The sequence below is a fragment of the Natrix helvetica genome, assembly GCF_964273705.1.
Source record: "Natrix helvetica genome assembly, chromosome: 1".
In the NCBI taxonomy this organism is placed as follows: Eukaryota; Metazoa; Chordata; class Lepidosauria; order Squamata; family Natricidae; genus Natrix; species Natrix helvetica.
Window position 1 is genome coordinate 202,515,676 of NC_138548.1, and position 20,170 is coordinate 202,535,845.

The window sequence follows — 20,170 nt, forward strand, 5'->3', positions numbered from 1 at the left end:
TTGTTACGGAGGAACAGAACAATGGTTCTATTTTCTCAACAGGTCTTCACAATACACCCTGAAGCAGTTTAGCCACGGCTAGAACAAAGGTTCTCCACCTAATGCAGAAGCACTAAAATCTCCCACAAAATTATATTTCTGAGCTTATCTGCACACAGGTCTTGCCTGGTCATACCTGAAGTTCAGTATCCCTCCACACCAGTCTGGATGCCTTGACATTATGCATTCTTCAGGATTCAGCTCTCGCTGTGTCTCTGTTCTTTAAAGATGGCGGCTATACAGCAGAGGCTCCATTGGCTTCCATTTTCTTAACATGGGACTGGATTTGGATTTCATTTGATGCTTCAATTCCCGTTTGTTGTAGGCTTAACTTAAGTCCCTCTGTCCTCGGGGCTCCCCCTCTCTGGCAGCCAGGTCCCCAGCTTTGCTGTTGTCTGTTCACAGGCTCCTTGACAATGAAATCAAAGTGGTCCAGGGGAGAATGTTCAATCGTACAAAAAGCCTCATCACAGAGGTAACCAGGGTTTGTTCCCTCCATAGATACACCATCAGCGGGGCTGCAACGACCAGATGGGCCTTCCTGAGTCTGGGAGGCTTGATGGTGAACGACCTGCTCAGCTTCCATGGAGGGTTCGATTCTTCGGAAAGAATAATGAGCAAATATGCCAATAAAGAACATCTCAATGGCCAAAGCATAGTAGTAGATCACTGGAAAGTTAAAAGAGAAATAGGAAGATCAGTAGCCTACAGAAACAATGTCCCAATTGACTATGATAGTGACCCCCAATCTTTTGGGCACCAGGGACTGGTTCCATGGAGAGAGATTTTTCCGCGGACCAGAAGGGGTGTGGTTTCACACACTGCCTTCATTCTGCAGATAGGGCATCACTTGTTTCCACGGCCTGGTTTTTGGCATGCAGCGACCCGGTACCGGTCCACAGACCAAGGGTTGGGGACCCCCGCCCTAGGCACATAAACAGACGACTAGAAGAAATCAGGTAGAGGAAATACGGTCTACGTATTTTGATTTTGCACAAATCCTGAAAAGGGTCAATGTGTGCAAGTGAGCTTCCTTTTTGTAAAGGTAGCCACAAAAGTATTATTGAAAATGTATGGGCAATGCCTAAGGAAAACAGAAAGGGCTTTATTGCTTTCCAGAATGCCTCTTTTTATAGAAGAAATAAAGCTACAACAAATTCTGCAAAAAAGGGCATTATATACATTCACTCAATACTGCAACGAGACCTTCCGCTGCACTCTTGAACTATTCATTATGGGGGAGGCGCGGCATAATCTTTGGAAAGGGGCAGAGTCAAGCGTTCAGGCTCCTTTTCTGCAACTCCAGGGTACAACAGCTAACTCCAGCTAGCACAGAAGGTGGCACATTGCTGCTACCTCTGCCGCTGCAGAAAACAAAGTCGCTGGGAAGGTGCACCTACCTTCAGGCAAGGAAGTCACGCTTCATTGTACCTGTGCTTCAAAGCCAGGCTCATCAGCTACTGTTCCCAAGTTTTTTTTTCTTGCTCATGTCTACTGGACTACTGTAATCTGCTCTATGTGGGGCTACCCTTAGAGAAGCTACAATTGACACAATGCAGCTGCATGGACAGTCCTAGGGTCTCCTAAGTTGGCCCATGAAACACCATTATTGTGTAAGCTGAGTGGCTCCCAGTGTGCGTCTGGGTGCAATTAATGGTTTTGGTTATTACCTTTAAAACCCTTAACGGCATGGGACCTGGCTACCTGTGGAACCATCTCATCTCTTTTTTTTAATTGAAAAAGTTTTATACAAACAAATTTTCCCCCTTTTAACCCCCCCCACCATACAATGTAAATCTCATACAGATGCTATACCCCCTCCCCTCCCCCTTCATCTCAATGGGATGGGCCCGTCCACTGACTCCAGCAGAAGAGGCCTGTGGTAGATCACGTCAGTCAAGGAACCTTTTCTGCCATGGCTCCCACCCACAGGAACATTGTGTCGATGGAAATGAGATCCGCTCCCACCCTCTAGGCCAGGGTTCCTCAACCCCGAGCCACAGACCAGTGCCAGTCCGTGGCCTGCCAGAAACCAGGCCACACAAGTGAGTGAAACCCCATTCAGACACATGGGATGCAGGCAACGTGTGAAACTAGTCCACCCACCCACCCTGCCTGTGAAAAAACCATTCTCCACGGAACCAGTCCCTGGTACCTTCTGAAAGGGCCTCAAAACCTGGCTGTGTCAATGACTTTTGGGGGTCTGATGGGAGTATTCCATGCTGGAGGTAGTTAAGCGGACTAGGAAGATCCCAGCTCCATCTTGATCATGTACTGGTTCCTAGTTTACCCAATTTTTGTTAATTTTAACCTTTAACATTTCTAAGGTCTTAATGTTTTTATTTTATTGTTTTTTTATGATGATGTAAGCTGACCCGATGCGGTGGCTCCATGGCTAAGACGCTGAGCTTGTCAATCTGAAAGGTCGGCGGTTCGAATCCCTAGCACCACGTAACGAAGTGAGCTCCCGTTACTTGTCTCAGCTTCTGCCAACCTAGCAGTTCGAAAGCACGTTAAAAATGGAAGTAGAAAAATAGGAACCACCTTTGGTGGGAAGGTAACAGCGTTCCATGCGCCTTCAGTGTTTAGTCATGCCGGTCACATGACGACAGAGACGTCTTCAGACAGCGCTGGCTCTTCGGCTTTGAAACGGAGATGAGCACCGCCCCCTAGAGTCAGGAACGACTAGCACATATGTGCAAGGGGAACCTTTACCTTAAACTGCCCAGAGTCACTTGATAATGAAATGGATGGCATACAAATTTAATAAATGTATGTATGTATGTTTAGGTTCCTCATTTTTCAACTGCTAAGGGGAAAAAAACCCTACAGTACAACCAGCTAGATTAGAGAAGGTACAGAGAAAACACTCTTGCTAAAAATCTTAACCGGCCACTTCCCAAAGTCTTTGCTGGTTATTTGCTGCCGTATCGTCAGAAAGACATCTCTAAGTCCAGCTGTTCCACTTGTAAACCCCACTGTGCCTCATGGAGATGACTTACTTTGGGAACGGGTAACAGGTGAGAGAGATGGGCTGCAAGGAATGGCCCCTAAGGCTCCCATCGTTTCCACGATTCCACTCTGCAGCCCGCAAACGACAAGAACCAGAATGATGCAGACAAACTTGTAGCGCAGGTTGTAGCCGTCAAGGGCTGGCTTGGTGGCCTTGTAAAATAGCAAATAGCCATAGAAGGAGAGGAAGGTGGAGATGGCTATAATGACATTGATGTAGGAATTGGGATTGGTGTAGCCCACCTGGAAGATAAAAAAAATCACGACACTAAGGGTCTTCTCTATTGTGTCCCACAGACACGCGTCAATTGATTTTAATCTTTGGCAAGAAAGGCATGCCGAAAATCTTTCCGCTCAAGAAACATTATCTCTCTAGAGCAGTGTTTCTCAAACTTGGTGACTTTAAGTCCTGTGGACTTCAACTCCCAGAATCCCCCAGCCAGCTGGCTGGGGAATTCTGGGAGTTGAAGTCCACAGGACTTAAAGTCACCAAGTTTGAGAAACACTGCTCTAGAGCAACACTAGGATATTGTGCTACAGTGATTCTATGAGAAAAGACTTCTGCTTTTCAACATGCTAAGACTATTAAAAGTATTGGTTTCTTCCAAAACTCTATAATATATCAAAGCAGAAGATCCACCATCCTAAGGAAGGATTTGTTTCATTTCCTTTAGCTTTTTACTGGAGCTAAATACTTGAGCCTTTAGGGTCCTTTCTTCTTCACTCTCTTTGGATTACTTGCCAGGGAGTAGAAGAAAAAGTTCAGTGAGGGATATGCGTCTTTAATGACATTGGGATGCAAATTTACTAATAATACAGGAAGGGATGCAATGGAGAAACCTGAAAAGGAGCCTCACACACTATAGTGTGGCATTTTGTTGCATTCCACATTACTTTCACAATGAGACAGCCATTATCCATAACATCATCAATATATTTCCATTATATAGAAGTTTAGCTGATCTCGGGCTGATTTGTTTACTTTAGCCAAATCTTGGTGATAACCAAGACAAGCTTCATTGCTCCACAAGATGTAATCCTGTGTTCATTCCAGTCACCTCAATCCAATGGAAATATCTATCAACCAAACATGTAAGATAAATTACTTCCACCCACCCAAGAAAATATCTCTGGAAAAAGCCTCTAGAGAAGTGAGGGTGAATGTTTTTGGCATCAAGTGCCGAAAAGGTCACACGGAAATGTCGCACGCACCCGCTGGCTGGTGCAAATGCACAGGGAGGTTTTTGGGACTGCTGCACGCACAAAGGGATCGTGCTCCGGAAAAGCTGAACTTCCAGGTTCTAGTGCTCATACGCACCCGACAATCAGCTGCCCAGTGCACATACGCACACCAGTTTTCGGCACTGCTGCATGCGCAAATAGCTGATCGTCCCATGCGCATGCACATCAGATACCCAGAAGACAAACTACCAAGGCCACGCATGCAGGCAATATGGCTTCACATGCCACTTTGGTCATGCATGCCATAGGTTTGCCATCACGGCTCTAGGGTCTAGACCAGCAATGGTGAACCTTTTTTGGCTCACGTGCCACAAGTGGGGGGAGCGCAGGGGGGTCGAGTGCGAGTGTGCCGCACCCATAATGCAATGCGCGACCCCCCCAGTGCACATGCGTGCACAACATGCGACCCCCCCATTTTTACATGCTTTTTTTGCCCTCCCCAGACTCCAGAGGCTTTATAGGAGCCTGGGGAGGGCGAAAAGAGCCTCCCCTGCCCCCCCGGAGGCCCTCCAGAGGCTTCAGGGACCGTCTGGAGGCTTCCCTGAAGCCTTCGGAACGCTTAAAATGACCCTCCGAGCAAACCGGAAGTTGCTTGGAGGGTCGTTTTAAGTGCTCCAAAGGCGTCAGGGAAGCCTCCGGACGGTCCCTGAAGCCTTCGGAACGCTTAAAACGACCCTCGGAGCAAACCGGAAGTGACTTCCGGTTTGCTTGGAGGGTCGTTTTAAGCACTCTGAAGGCTTCAGGACCATCCGGACGGTCCCTGAAGCCTTCGGAGCGCTCTAAAGGATCCTCCGAGCAAACCAGAAGTGACTTCCAGTTTGCTTGGAGGGTCGTTTTAAGCACTCCGAAGGCGTCAGGGAAGCCTCCGGACGGTCCCTGAAGCCTTCGGAACGCTTAAAATGACCTGGCTGGCTGGGGAATTCTGGGAGTTGAAGTCCAGACATCTTCAAGTTGACAAGGTTGAGAAACACTGCTCTAGACCATTCTCTAGCTTGCAGGAGTTATCTCTTTTTTTGCTCACTATCTATGAATTTTAGCCAGATTACTCACAGCACCGTAGTCGTATTCATCATCCGTCCAGAGGATAAGGGTGATGAAGAAGAGGATGGTCCGGATGAGGGAGAGCTGATACACTGCCACAGTCATACATCGCAAGTTTGGTCTGCCGGGATAGGGGAGGGAGACGGAGAGAAGAAGGGCAAAGAGCGATTTGCTAGGTTATAAAGAGGCGGGAAAGTAAGGGAGGTTCAAAATGGCTCTTACCGATTGGCAGGAATCTCAGGGAGGCAGCAGCAGCAGCAGCACGGGAAAGGATTTGGAGAAACCTGCTGTCCGGCCAGTTGCTGGACCATGCGTTCTGAGCCACCAAAGAAGTCCCGGATCAATGCAAGGAACTTCCAAAGGGTGATGGAGTGGTAGCTGCAGCAATAAGAATAGGAACACTGCATAAAAAGTACACCAGCTAGGAGGTGGAGGAGAGGAGATCTGAGTGGCCTGTTTAGCTTCCCTGGGATACCAAACTGAAATATAGAATGTTTATTTTCAACTGTCAGAGACAAGCCTGCCCATTTGGAAAACAGGAAATACAACCAACAAGCAATCATTATCAGGAAGATTGATAAGGCAAACTGAGAGTTGGGGTGCAACTCTATGATTTCTACTCCTATGGCTATTTTCAAGGCTAAGAGAGACCTATAACACATGGTCTCCAATGAAGACTAAAATACTGGGATGTCAATTTGAGACCCAATTACTAATTTCAAGGGAATTGATCCACATACATCTTTTGCATCTGTGTGCATAGGGTAAGAAAGACACTCATATGGCAAAGGAATGAGACCCTATCATCTAAATGGCCCAGCCATACATTTTATTGTTATGTATCTTAAACAAAAAGCAAAAGGATTGTTGTTCAGTTAGAGAGCAGATGCTTTCCATGTGGGAAGTCTCAAGCATCTTCAGCAAAAATACAGTAAACAACCTGTTTTGACCCCAAAGGGCTACAGGCACTAAGATGTCAGGGCTCACCCCATTCTTAAGGAGGTGTGCATACCTTCCCTACATACCTTCCCTGTCTTACTGTCCCCATTTATCTTCCTTTGTTCGTGATTATGTTCATACCTATACTTGTTATCTTTTACATGTTTGACAAACAAACAAGCAAATAAATGATGAATATTTCCACTGCACGTAAGTTAGATAACTACACATATATTAATGCATGAATTTGCACACATAGCCACCTTCCTCACCCAAGTTTTAACACAACTGAGTTTGCTAGGAAAAGAAAATTTTACCCCATATCCCTTTTTGATTTGGAAATGTAGCCGTTGTGAGTTCTTTGAAGGCCTCTGGTCCCAAGTCTCAGTGATCAGAGAGTCTCTTCAATAGGTACAGGACTCACTCAGAAAATTCTACGGTTACTGAGTTTCAATATGAACTTGCAGCAAATCAGTGGGTGCAACAGTAACATCAATAAACCAACTATTATTTTGGAGAGCCCGAAGAGCCCCCGTCGGTTAAAAGATGCAAAATTTGGATTGTGGACAAATAGTTGCCCTTGTCATGAAGCAGCTCCTTTTTCTCTCTCTTCTTGAGAACAGAGGCTTCCAGCTTTCTCAGGAGCAGAATCACCTTTAACGCAAGCATCTATTTGGAGCATGATTTCTATTCTGTAATATAAACCCATTCAAGGCTTAGCCCGCATTAATAATATTATGATGGGTTACAATCCCTCTCTCACAGTGGTGGGATTCAAAAAATTTTACTACTGGTTCTGTGGGTGTGGCTTAGTGGGCGTGACTTGGTAGGCATGGCAGGGGAAGGATACTGTAAAATCTCCATTCCCAACGCACTCCAGGGGAAGGTTACTGCAAAATCCCCATTCCCTCCCAATCAGCTGGGACTCGGGAGGCATCGAATAGATGGGGGCGGGGCCAGTCAGAGGTGGTATTTACCCGTTCTCCAAACTACTCAAGATTTCCGCTATTGGTTCTCCAGAACTGGTCAGAACCTGCTGAATACCACCTCTGCTCCCCCAGTTGCAGACTAATAGATAGACATGGCACTCTCCAGGTGTGATGGGCAATAACAACCAGGAGTGATTTAGTTAAATGTGATGGGAGCTGTCAGGAAGAGGTAAGGTTGGAAAAGGCTTCCCATGACTAGGACTGGAGAATCATTACTTTCCAAGGCTTATTTGGCCTGCTAGGTTGGCCAAGTAAGTTTCACTTGCAGAAGTCCACTGCTTCCACTCCATGGCCCAAAGAAAGGCAAAGAGAGGCAATACTTGCAAACACTACACTGAGACCAGCCTTTTCTTAACTGGGTGCCATCCAGAATTCTCACAATAGCTTCTGCTGGGGGAAATACATACTTCAAGAAGGCTACCCAAGGAGGAGAGATGGGGCTGACGTCGCTACAACACAACATGCAATCTTGGAGCTCCAGGATTGCTGTTGATCTCTCTGTTGCTGGATGGTCCTTTTGGACCTAAACCATCCCAAAGAGACAGTGATAGAAAAGAGCATGTTCTGCTGATCTCAGGGACATAGCAAAGTCCCTGATCGAGCCAGGACAAAGCTCTTTTTGCCGGCTACAACAGAAGCAGCCATTTTTAAGCTGCATAAGGTTGGGACAGACCCCTGAATGGAAGCTTAGCAGGAGAGAGAGTGTGTCAGAATTGGTGAGATAAATTTTACTTTTAGGGAACACCCAAAAAAAGAGTAAAGTTAAAATTGAAGACAGAAGAGAGCAAGCGGTGGATTAGCCTGAATTAAGACTATTGTGTTATCTTTTTTTCTTTAATTTTGTTTCCTCTTTATGGATGAAATTTTTACGAATGCCTCTTACTTTTTAAATTGGACTGGTCTTTTTTCCCCCTTCTTCTTCTATTTTTTCGCATTTTTTGTATTTGTGGAGTAAGGATTCCTTTCTTATCTTTTCTTAACGCACGGCAGGATTGTCATTTTTAACCATTTTTTTTAGAGGCTGGAGGCTTGGAAAAATTTTTATAGATATTTGACATATATCTCATGCTTCAAGGCTTCAGAATTTATTTATTGAAAAAATAGTAGGAAGAGTACAGTTTGTTAACACAGGTGCCCTTCTGGAATATTATCAGTAGCTAGACTGCAGTAAAGAGAAAGCCTTGACTTGAAAGATTATAGTGAATTTATTTGAAACCTAGTGAAAGGCCTTGGATGTCCTAGTGGCAGTGTTTACAATCTGGAAAATGAGGCAATATGAAGAAGAAGAGGAAATAACTTTGCAAAAAATTATGCTAGAAATTCAAAAAGTCCTAATAAGGATAGAAAGAATTGAAAAGAATTGGGGGATTATAGAACAAAGAACAGAAAGAATGGAGGGTTGAGGATATTGATGAAACAATGATGAAACTTGAAGATAGAGCTCAAAAAATTGCAGAGAAATATGAACAAAGTGACAAGAAAATTGTTGATACTGACAGCAAACCGAGAGTGGAGGGAAATAATACGTATGGAATACTGAAAGGAGAGATAGAGGAGCTGGATCTCTATCTCATGCTTCAAAACATAGATGAAGAAAGGGCAGAAAATTTGGCAGAAACAATGGGAGTATCTTTGGCAGAAGCACCAGTGATAACCAAAGGCAAGCTGGTGAAAGGAACAGTTGGAGGGTTTCGAGTCTTTACAAACTATGCAATGAACAAGTTGCCAAGAGAAGTTCGCATAAGACTTATCAAGAAAACAGCTAGAATACAGATTTTACCAGTGACGTGCGGTGACGTTTATGACTGGTGAGGCTGGTGACGTCATCAAACCACGTGGTTGCTCCGATCGCAGGGGCGCAGCCCAAACGGAGAAGTTTCTTCAGCTCCAGCCTCAATCAGCGCAGCCGCGGTCCCCTTCATCTTGCCTCAGGAAGGAGGGGAATGGGACCACGTGTGCAGGGGAAGGGGATCGCGGCTCTGCTAATCTGAGGCTGTGCGCTGAGGAGCCGCCTGCACACGTGGTCCCATTCCCCTTGCAAGGATCCCGGGCTCACCCGATGCAAAAAATGCCTGGGTACCGTGTTTCCCAGAAAATACAACCTGTCCCGTGCTCACTGACCTAGCGTTATCCCGAAAGCGCCAAGTTACAGGAGCTGGGGTTGGGGGGAGCGCTCACGTTGCTTGCCGCCTTCGGTATACCGCTAGGTTGGGGAGTGGCATTCTGTCCGGCCAGAGGGGACAGTTGCCGGGCGGCTGCTCTCTTGTGAACTGGCTCCCGAAGAGCCGGGCACAGCCTCAGGGGCGAAGCAGCCATGAGGTAACTATGCTCATGAGCAGCCGCCCAGCAAATCCCCTCTCCAGCCGGGAAAAGCGCCATTCACTGACCTGAGCAGCCGCCCCGCAAATCCCCTCTCCAGCCAGGAAAAGCGCCATTCACTGACCTGAGCAGCCGCCCCGCAAATCCCCTCTCCAGCCGGGAAAAGCGCCATTCACTGACCTGAGCAGCCGCCCCACAAATCCCCTCTCCAGCCGGGAAAAGCGCCATTCACCAAGCCCTTGCGCAGCTCTCCCAGGCCACCGCCGCTGGCTGCTGCTGCCCGCCGCTGCCCGCCGCTGCCCCGCTCCGCTCCGCGCATAACTTCCAAACTCCAAAACTTCCAGCATCGGCCGCTCTAGGAGTGCTCTCTATGGTGGGCCGGCTGCCGGACAGAGAGTTTTCCGGAGAGTCTTCCAGCAGCCGGCCCACCATAGAGAGCACTCCTAGAGCGGGCGATGCTGGAAGTTTTGGAGTTTGGAAGTTATGTGCGGAGCGGAGCGGGGCGGCGGCGGGCGGTGGTGGGCGGTGGTGGGCGGCGGCAGCCAGCGGCGGTGGCCTGGGAGAGCTGCGCAAGGGCTTGGTGAATGGCGCTTTTCCCGGCTGGAGAGGGGATTTGCCGGGCGGCTGCTCAGGTCAGTGAATGGCGCTTTTCCCAGCTGGAGAGGGGATTTGCCGGGCAGCTGCTCATGAGCATAGTTACCTCATGGCTGCTTCGCCCCTGAGGCTGTGCCCGGCTCTTCGGGAGCCAGTTCACAAGAGAGCAGCCGCCCGGCAACTCTCCCCTCTGGCCGGACAGAACGCCACTCGCCAACCTAGTGGTATACCGAAGGCGGCAAGCAATGTGAGCGCTCCCCCCACCCCCGGCTCCTGTAACTTGGCGCTTTCAGGATAACGCTAGGTCAGTGAGCACGGGACAGGTTGTATTTTCGGGGAAACACGGTACCCAGGCATTTTTTGCATTGGGCGAGCCCGGGATCCTTGCAAGGGGAATGGGACCACGTGTGCAGGAGGCTCCTCAGCGCACAGCCTCAGATTAGCAGAGCCGCGATCCCCTTCCCCTGCACACGTGGTCCCATTCCCCTCCTTCCTGAGGCAAGATGAAGGGGACCGCGGCTGCGCTGATTGAGGCTGGAGCTGAGGAGCCTCCTGCACACGTCCCATTCCCCTTGCAAGGATCCTGGGCTCGCCCGATGTAAAAAATGGCGAGATCGGCACACTTGGGGCTGCTGCTGAGATGTCCAGGGAGGCTAAACCAAGCCGCGCGCCTCTCCCAGCCACTTTCATGGCTTCCTGGAGTAATTCTTTTTTATTTTCATGATGAGAGTGGTGAGGCTCCACCTCCCCTGCCTCCCCTGACTGCACGTCACTGGATTTTACAAATGACAAGAGATGTTGGATTACACTACTACTGGAAGGATACAGGATGATGAAATGAAATGTCACAATAAAATTAAGTTAAACTTAGTTAAACTTTGAGTATTATGTATAAGACAAAGTAATAATAGTTATAGTCAAATAAATGATTAATAATAATAATAATAATGCATTTATATATACTAGATTGATATATGGAATTTTACATAAGTTGTAAATGAGGACCATGGAGATGATGTGGAAAAGCCTTTTTTTAATAAAAGATAAACAATTCTATATAGAATAGAACACAAAGATATAACACCATTGGATGAGTCCAAGATGATTTAATGAAATGTCATAAATCTACTTTAAATTTAGTATGCTTCACATAAAAAGGATGTAATAATAGCTATATTTAATGAATGTTTAGTTATCATAACTGTATGCATATATATTAGATTGATGATATGAACAATGGAATATGCAAAAATGAGTAAGTTGACATATGCAATTAAAGAACAAGAAGATAAACAATTTTATAGGACATGGGATCTATTTAATTAGTGGTAAGATTAAAAAAAATAATATGGAATTGAAAATTTATTAGAGAATGTTACCAACACCAAAATAAGAGAACGATTTAAAATAGGATATAAAAAAAAATACTTATTATTGGATATGTTGAAGATGATGTAATGAATTATTATAATATAAATGAACCGATATTTAGAATACCTTGTTTAAAATGAAGAAATAATAGTGACAGTCAAACATATGAAGTACTATAATAATAATGTATACAAATATACTTGATTGACAATACGTGACTTTATATAAAATTTAAGGGATGATTATGGAAAGGATGCACAAAAACTTTGTAACCAATCGACACACTGTACGGAATTGAAGATGTTTTTATGTTACGTGTTTTGTTTGTTTATATTTGTTTTAAAAAATAAAAACATATATATGAAAATATATATAAAAAACATTCTAATCCCAGTAAGGGTATGGCTAGCTGATGAGAGCTAATTAGCTCGAAATAGATCTATCCTAGTCTCCCTTTATTTATTTATCAGTACAATTACAACACAAATATAAAAAGGCAACAGTAAAAATAAAAATATGGTTTTCTGCCTGCATGGTCTTTGTGATAAGCCGAAGGACAGAAAGAGGGAGTAGTGACCTTCCTCCCATATTTAGTCATACCAGGGGTTGTAACACAAATACATATATATATATATATATATATATATATATATATATATATATATATATATATGTGTGTGTGTGTGTGTGTGTGTGTGTGTGTGTGTGTGTGTGTGTGTGTGTATGTATGTATATATGTATATATGTATATATGTTTTTATGTTACGTGTTTTGTTTGTTTATATTTGTTTTAAAAAATAAAAACATATATATACAAACACACACACACACATATATATATACCATTTGTCTGAAATGGTATAGGTCAGTGGTCGGCAAGCCGCGGCTCATGAGCCACATGCGGCTCTTTACACACTTTAATGCGGCTCTTCTGTGTGCCGGGCGCCCGCTCCCCTCCCTCCTCTCGGGCGGCCGCCCCAAAAGTCAGGACTCTGCAGCTAGCCTCTGTAATTGCGCAGCTGCTCCACGCCGTGGAAAACATAGGCGCAATTACAGCCCAGAGCAGGAGCAAAGCCCCTTTCCCAACTGGCCCTTCCTCCCTCGGAACGCTTCGGACGGAAGCTTCTGCAGTCGCCCGGGCTTTTGCAGAAGCTTCCCTCTGAAGCGTTCCGAGGGAGGAAGGCCCAGTTGGGAAAGGGGCTGTAAGCTTCCCTCCGAAGTCTTGGGATATTCTGAGGAGCCCCCCAAGGCAAAACGCCACTGCCAGGTAATTAAAAGTACCTCTCTGATTCTGTCAGACTCTGTCAGTCTCTCTCTGATTCCCTCTCTCACTCCCTCTCTCTGTTCCTCTCTCTCTCTCTCTGTCTGTCTGTCTGTCTCACTCACTCACACACACACACACACTGTGGTCACCTTGTTGAGTGTTCCAATCACATTTGAAACACTCAACAACTGGCTTGCATTTATGGTATTTTGCAGCATTCTGCAGTCATAGGACAGAGGGAGAGACAGAGACAGACACACACACACACAGAGTGAGTGAGTGAGAGACAGACAGACAGACACACACACACACACACAGAGTGACAGAGATGGGGGAAGGAGGAGAGAGAGACAGAGATACAGAGAGAGAGAGAGAGAGATAGACACCCAGAGAAAATGACAGAGGGAGAGAGAGAGAGGGAGGGAGGGAGAGAGAGACAAAGAGCCAGAGAGAGAGAGAGAGAAAGAAAAAGAAAAAAAGAAAGAAAGTGGGAGAGAGAGATGAAATTAAAAACAACAACATACAAACCTGACTTACTCAAACTATCCAAGGAAATGCAAGGCCAATGTTCACATTAGTGGTTGTGACTTTGTCAGTCATTGTCAGGATGTAATTTTCTCTACATTGTAAGGCAAATTTTACGGAATTTAACGTTATCGATAAATAATATCGTTCTAAAGTTTTTGTTTTATTAGTTGTGTTATTTGTATCCTCCCGACCTATGTGGATACTTGCATGCAGAATATTCTCAATAAAAACTTATTGAAACTAAAAACAGTGTACCATCCTATGTATTTTCGGTTTTAAAAATGTGGCTCTCAAAATAAATTTCAATCGTGGTTTTGGCGAGATTTGGCTCAGTTGAAAAAAAAGGTTGCCCACCACTGGTATAGGTTTTCCTGCTTGAGCAGGGGGTTAGACTAGAAGACCTGCATAGTTTCTTCCAACTTGCTTATTCTGTCAGAATCTAGGAAGATAGTTTGATCGTCAAAGACAGAGTTTTTCTTTATGCAGATGGCAATTTCCATGCGCTGGACAACAGATAGGGCTTCAGGGAGAGGAAGAGATATTTCCCTCCACATTTTCCAATATACAAAGGGTGCAGGAGAAAGGATTGAGAATCTAAAGCCTGTTTGGATTCAGTTTCCTGCTTTTGCTCTAAAGCAATGATGGCGAACATTTTTTGGCTTGTGTACCAAAAGTGGGGGGAGTGCAGGGGGGATCGTGCATGGGTATGCCACACCCATAATGCTATGCGCACGACCTCAGTGCGCAAGCACACATGACCAATACTCCCCCCACATTTTTGACGTGCTTTTTTCACCCTCCCCAGGCTCCAGAGGCTTTATAGGACCTGGGGAAGGTGAAAACAGCCCCCCCTGCCCCCTCTGAGGCCCTCGGTTTGCTCGTAGGGTCATTTTTTGCCCTCTGGAGTCTTCAGGGAAGCCTCCTGAAGCCTCCGGAGGACTAAAACTGGCTCTACGAGCAAACCGGAAGTCCATTCCTGAACTTCCGGTTTGCCCATAGGGCCAGTTTTTTGTACTCCAGAAGCTTCTGGAGGGCAAAAAATGGCCTCAAAATAAGGTTGAAGTCAGCTGGCCAGCGCGTGCATGTGCGCTGGCCACCTGACAGGGCAACGCCTCGCATGCCCTGACAAATGGCTCTGCGTGCCACCTGTGGCACACGTGCCGTAGGTTCGCCATCAGGGCTCTAAAGGATTAAGAGTGAAATTCGGAGCACTACAAGGCCTAGCTCAGATAACCAACACAGCATAATTCAATGCCTGCAGTTAGAATGCTGAAACTCTTTGCATCTATTTTCAAGGGTGAAAGCTGCTAGTACAGCAAGTCCTTTGATGAGCTGGAGCAGAAATTGTGGTACAGTTGGAGTTTGCTGCATTCCTCCCCTCCCCCCCCCGCTCCGTTGTCCCCATGCAGAGAAACTTACATAGAAGCAACAAAGTTACAGACAAAGGAAGCCCGAGGGATGTACAAACAGATGAGGGAGGTGAGGTTGAATACCTGTTTGAAAAGAATAGACATAGATTTGTACCTTTTAAATTCTAATTTGTCCATAGCTAGCTACAAGTATTCCTATGCACTCTATCTATCATTCCCAAGATTACGACTAAATACTCTTCTTTTTTTATTATTGCTCCACCCACAAGAGATGATCGAACATCTAGGCAGAATTTACACATTTTATTTCCCCATAGTGTGATATTTTCACTGTCCAGTTTGACCCACTGGTATTCTGAGATGTATATTTTCCCAAATCCCAAGTGAAGGATTGTTACATTTAGAGCTCAGATCTAGCTGCCCCTGAAAGAAAAATCTTTCGTGATGATTTTTGTTGCTATAAGCAAAGGCCATCATTCTATCTTCCAGTAGCAACTGGTGTGGCTTTGTAAAGAAGTGGCTGTCAATGATCTATCACAAGACCTGAATCGTGGCCTGAATGTAAGGCCTATATGTATGTGTCATAACCACGTTTTTCTTTGAAGAAATTACGAGGAGTAATCTTGAGCAATGCTTTGCTGCAGTCCTACTTAAAATGGGAGCTTGCTTGTAGCAGCTGCCTCAGATTTACTAAAAACCAACTATTTTATGGAGGAGTTCAGTGAGCTTTGCAAGCCTTCCTTTGTACGATGCTTAGTGGTGGTGGTCCTCTCCATTCTTACCGGATAAACTCCCAGGATCCAAAGCAAAACGCTGGTGCGATGGGAACTCTTGCCATGTCGTAAGAAGAAGCCTGTTTGTTCCAGAAATAGGCCAACTTGCACAAGACCCAGGAATACTGGGATTAAGAAAATCCAGATCTGAGCCTTCATAACTGTGGGAGACAGGCAAATGTGGTTTGGAGAGATGAAGACTAGATTCTAATCTTCATTCCTAATTCCTGTTGGAAGTCATATTTTATTGAATTCCCTCCCTTTTAATCCAAAAAAATGTCATATAGCAAGCTTGCTCTCATAATGGAGAGACTTTGCATTGAGCAGAATGCTCCCATTTTACTTGGCTATCATCAGCAAAACTCTATCTATGAGGCTAAACTATGGGGAACTTTGAATGATGCCTTTGTTCTGCCTTCTCTCCATCTTTCACCCTTCATTACCAGAACCTCAACTTGTCCGGCTTGCAGCTTTCCACAAATTCCCCATCCTCACCTTGGAAGATCTCGGATGACAGAGGCAATTGATCGCTGATAAGGGAGCAGTTTGGGTCACGCGCCATTTTCTTCTCACTGGGACAGGTACCACTCCCCAGCCAATGACTTCCTCCTTTCTCATCATTAGTCACTGAATTAATCATTGACACAGGGTAAGGTCGGTGTCTTGGCAACGGGGCCAAGTCCAGCTTTCCTCACCTGCCATGAGTTCCTGAATGCATCCGATAGATTAAAAACTGTTACAGTCCTAATATTTTAGCAGTATGAATCTGTAGTAGAATACACTGCTATCAGGCTTGGAGTTTCTTCTAGAACAGTGGTTCTCAACCTTTTTTCACCATGGGTCCCCTTTAAATATCTTTTGGGGCCACGGACCACCAAGACTTAACTCAAGATTTAAATCATAACATTTCTTCAATCCTTCACGGACCCCTCCGTGACATCACGGCCCCTCCCCAAGGGCCCATGGACCATAGGTTTGGAACCACTGCTCTAGAGTGTAAGCAACTCTTTATTTGTAGAGCAGGTTTTCACAGTATTAAGTATTACACAAGCATTACAGTATTAAGCCAAACACAATTTGAAGATCCTATTCCACAAATAGAATCCTAGGGTCTTCTCAGTTGAAAAGATTTTGGGAGATACATATTTTCCTACACATAGAATGTCTTTTTGTGAATATCAACCACAATAGTTGAATCTCACAGACTAATTTTAAAACAATGCTTATGAGATCTAAACCTTGGATTTCTTGGCCCCTTCTCTTCATCTGCAAATAAACCAATCCACCACACTGGTAAGGAATGATTTTTTTTGTAAGGTGGCCTTCTGAGGTAGCTCAAGTTGCAATTAAGACAGCACTTGTCTTGTAATATTAAATGCGGAAGAAAGAGTTGAGTTGTGGAAGTAAGAGTTGAGAGTTGGCTAAAATTCCTGCTCAGCCTGGTGTCCACTCAGGAATGATGGGCTTGTCTCAAAAATATCAAACTCGGAGATCACTTCCGGTTTCTGAAGGCAACAGACGTTGGTCCGCTTTTCACTTCTCTGGTGGGCTCCTTTTAGGAGCACAGGCGGTCTCGGAGGGATCACCTGCCGTGGGGCGGCTTGCTGGAACCCCCCAGATAGGCGGCAGCCATGGGGGGGGTCTCCACTTTCACCTTAGGAGCCGGGGAGCATAGGGGGTGCATAACAGCACCTTTGCTGAATGGATTCCGGAAGGAAAGAATTAACTACATGCAGCGGCTGAAGTGTTGGAGGTGAGAAATTTGTTCCAATCTCCTTAATTGCTTTTAACTGACGAGTAGAGGCTTTTTTACAAGTTGTGGATTCAATCTGTTTGAAGTAGGAAGATTGGAGGGGGGTTGCTTTTTTCTTCTACCCCTCTCAGGCAAAGCAGCATTTGGACTGTCTCTCGATCTCGGACTGGAGATAGAGAGCAAAAAATTGAATTAGCCACTTGAACTAACTATGTGAAAAGATTTATCTCATAACTGCAAGAGCTGATTGCTGAGTTGTTTTGAAAGCTTTATGGAAGTTTTTAATGTTCTGCTCCTGATCCCGAGGAGGCGGCAAGATGGCCTGCTTCCTTCTTCTTCGCACTTATAAATGAAGTCTGCCTTTTAAAACTACCTTTGAAGAAAGTCTGGCTTTATATTATTCCCCCTAAAGGACTCTTGGAGCCTCTCCTGTTACGTGGTCTTTCTGGATTTGGACTATTTGATTTCTTTTTTTTTTTTTGAGTGACTTCTTAGCTTGGAACTGTGACAGAGGGTTAAATTTCACTTTTGGATTTGCCTGTCTTCTTGGACTCGCTCGGCTGTGTGCTTCACAGACGCCATTTCTTTTGCAAAAGATTTGTACTCTTTTGAATTTAGACAATGGGGCCCAGAGAACCACCTACAGGCAAAGCAGCCTCGGCACCGACCTCTACTGCATCCAGTCCAATGATTCAACAGACAAAAATTTCATCATTTTTACAAGAAGAGACTGGAGAGAGTTCAAAAGATTTATCTGTTACTCAAATGTTTCAAGCTATTATGCAGGGACAAAATGAGTTGAAAAAGGAGGTAGCAGATTTTAGATATGAGCTTAAAAGTGTGCAGCAACAAATAAACAGAGAATTGGTGTGCTGGAGGAGGGCGTGGCTGGGCTGGGGGAGGAGGTTAAGGCAGTCCAGAAGGGGAATATAGAATTGGAAAACTTTATGGCAAAGATAGAACTTGAAAGAATGTCCTTTCTCAGATTCCAGAACCTACTGGAGACAGAAGATGAAGATCTTAAGGATATTATGAGTACAATTTTAGCAGAATATATTAAAAGAGATAAAGAACAGTTGTGGTGGGATATGGATCTGGTTTATAGGATTAATTCAGCATATGCCAGAACACATAATGTTCCAAGGGAAGTACATGTTAAATTTCTCAGGAAGACCATGAGGGATAAGATTCTAGGGGCTCAGAGGGGGGGACCACTAAAATATAAAGATAAAGAAATTGCCTTTCTTAAGCAAATTCCGAAAAAAATAAGAGATAAGAGGAGGAAGTATCAAAGAAATTATATAATAAGGGAATTTGGTTTAGATGGTTATTGCCAGAAGGAATGCTGATCTTCTGGGAGGGAAACAGAATTAGAATTAACACAGTTGTGGAAGCAGAGGCCTTCATTAAAAAACATAGTGCCCTCCTAGAGGACGGAAATATAAGAAGTAGTGAAAAAGGCGACAAAACACAAGACATAAAGGAGGGAGGGGCTGCGGCTCCGCCTAGGGACAGGGGGGAGGGAACAATAATGGAAAGACTCAGGTCACAAAAATAAATATATCTGGAATATCATTCTAATTGTTGATATATTAGAAAGTGGCAAAAGAGATGATTGAACACATGGTTGATACAATGTATAATAAGATGCTGTTTCTGCTTATCTTTTATCTTTTTTTTTTCTGTAAAAAGTTGTGAGAATTGAAGAGATTCCTACCTCTAGCACAATGGAGCTGCCAAAAAAATTTTTTTTTGTATATCCACCTACCCTTTTCCCCCAAAAAATTTAAAAACCAATAAAATTCTTTAAAAAAAAAAGAAATATCAAACTCCAAATGTAGTACTGGTATATCTGGGGAAACAGATTAGTGAAATGGAAGCAAGAGAGAAAAAGTGATGATTTGGCTCTTTGTTCCTACATCCCCTTTTGTTCTGAAAATCAAAATTCCAACCTATTTAACACGTTTATATAACAGCGTGGATTCATGTATAACTTCATTCTATTCTATATTTTTTGCATCTCAGCAGGTATCAGCACTTGGTTATGCTCTTCTTTGGACTCAAAAGCTAAGCAGGGTCAGGCCTGGACAGGTGCTTGATGGGAGAACACCTGGAAATTGCAAGAGTGCCGTTTTCAGGAGATAGTTGAGAAAAGTCATCTGGGAAAAGTCAATAGTAAGGCATTTTATTGCTGCTAAGAATACTGCATGGATGTATCCATGAGGTCCCCAGGATTTTACGTTTGGATTTTGACTCTGGTTTTAATATTCAGCTTCTTGGTGAAGTAAGCATAACATGAATGAAATTGTTATTCTGATATCTTTTTTGAAAGGCTGACTTTATAAATGCAAACCTTTCTTAGCTTCTGAGGGAAATCAGACTGATTATAACCAACAGCACTATTTGGGCAGTCATCCTACCTAGTATAATGATACTAAGCATGCCTATACCTGACATAAAATTTACTTCTAGAAAAATATAGATCATTGATTTTCTTCAAGCCCAGTGAGAGAGTGCTGATAGCAACAATTTTCAGAGGTTTTTTTTTGCTCGCCTGCTGGGTATTTTAACTTTTTTGTTTAATTTTTGCATTCAGGGTATCACTGATTTTATCCTATTTGGTTTTATCTGCTGTCCAGAGTCACTTACTAAGATAGTAATTATACACATTGATTAAACAAATAAATAGCATTTGCATATCCTGATGCCGAATAATTCTTTTTAAACGAGAATTTCCTAGTATTCATTGCCAGGAAAAGGGAAGATGCCCTGAAGAGCTCTATTTCCTAGCTATCATTTATTTAAAAATAATTGTTCTTCATTAGACGTCCTCTTGCCTTTATTTAATATGCACACTTCATACCAGCCTTTTCCTCAAAAAGGAAAACATCAACAATCTACGTATAAAAACATGTAAAACACCAGAAAATTGTCCA

The 20,170-nt window shown here is 44.3% G+C and overlaps 1 protein-coding gene across 1 annotated transcript; it reads right to left on the minus strand.

The window, feature by feature from the left end:
- Positions 1–103: 103 nt before the first annotated feature.
- Positions 104–16,102, minus strand: LOC309388022 (organic solute transporter subunit alpha-like; the record flags this gene model as incomplete). The annotated part of the gene is given in 8 exon segments (XM_081944987.1): positions 104–708; positions 3,042–3,294; positions 5,344–5,455; positions 5,557–5,712; positions 14,758–14,831; positions 15,491–15,642; positions 15,977–16,067; positions 16,070–16,102. Coding segments are annotated over 8 exon segments (1,305 nt in total). The 3' UTR covers positions 104–274.
- Between the last annotated feature and the right edge of the window lie 4,068 nt (positions 16,103–20,170).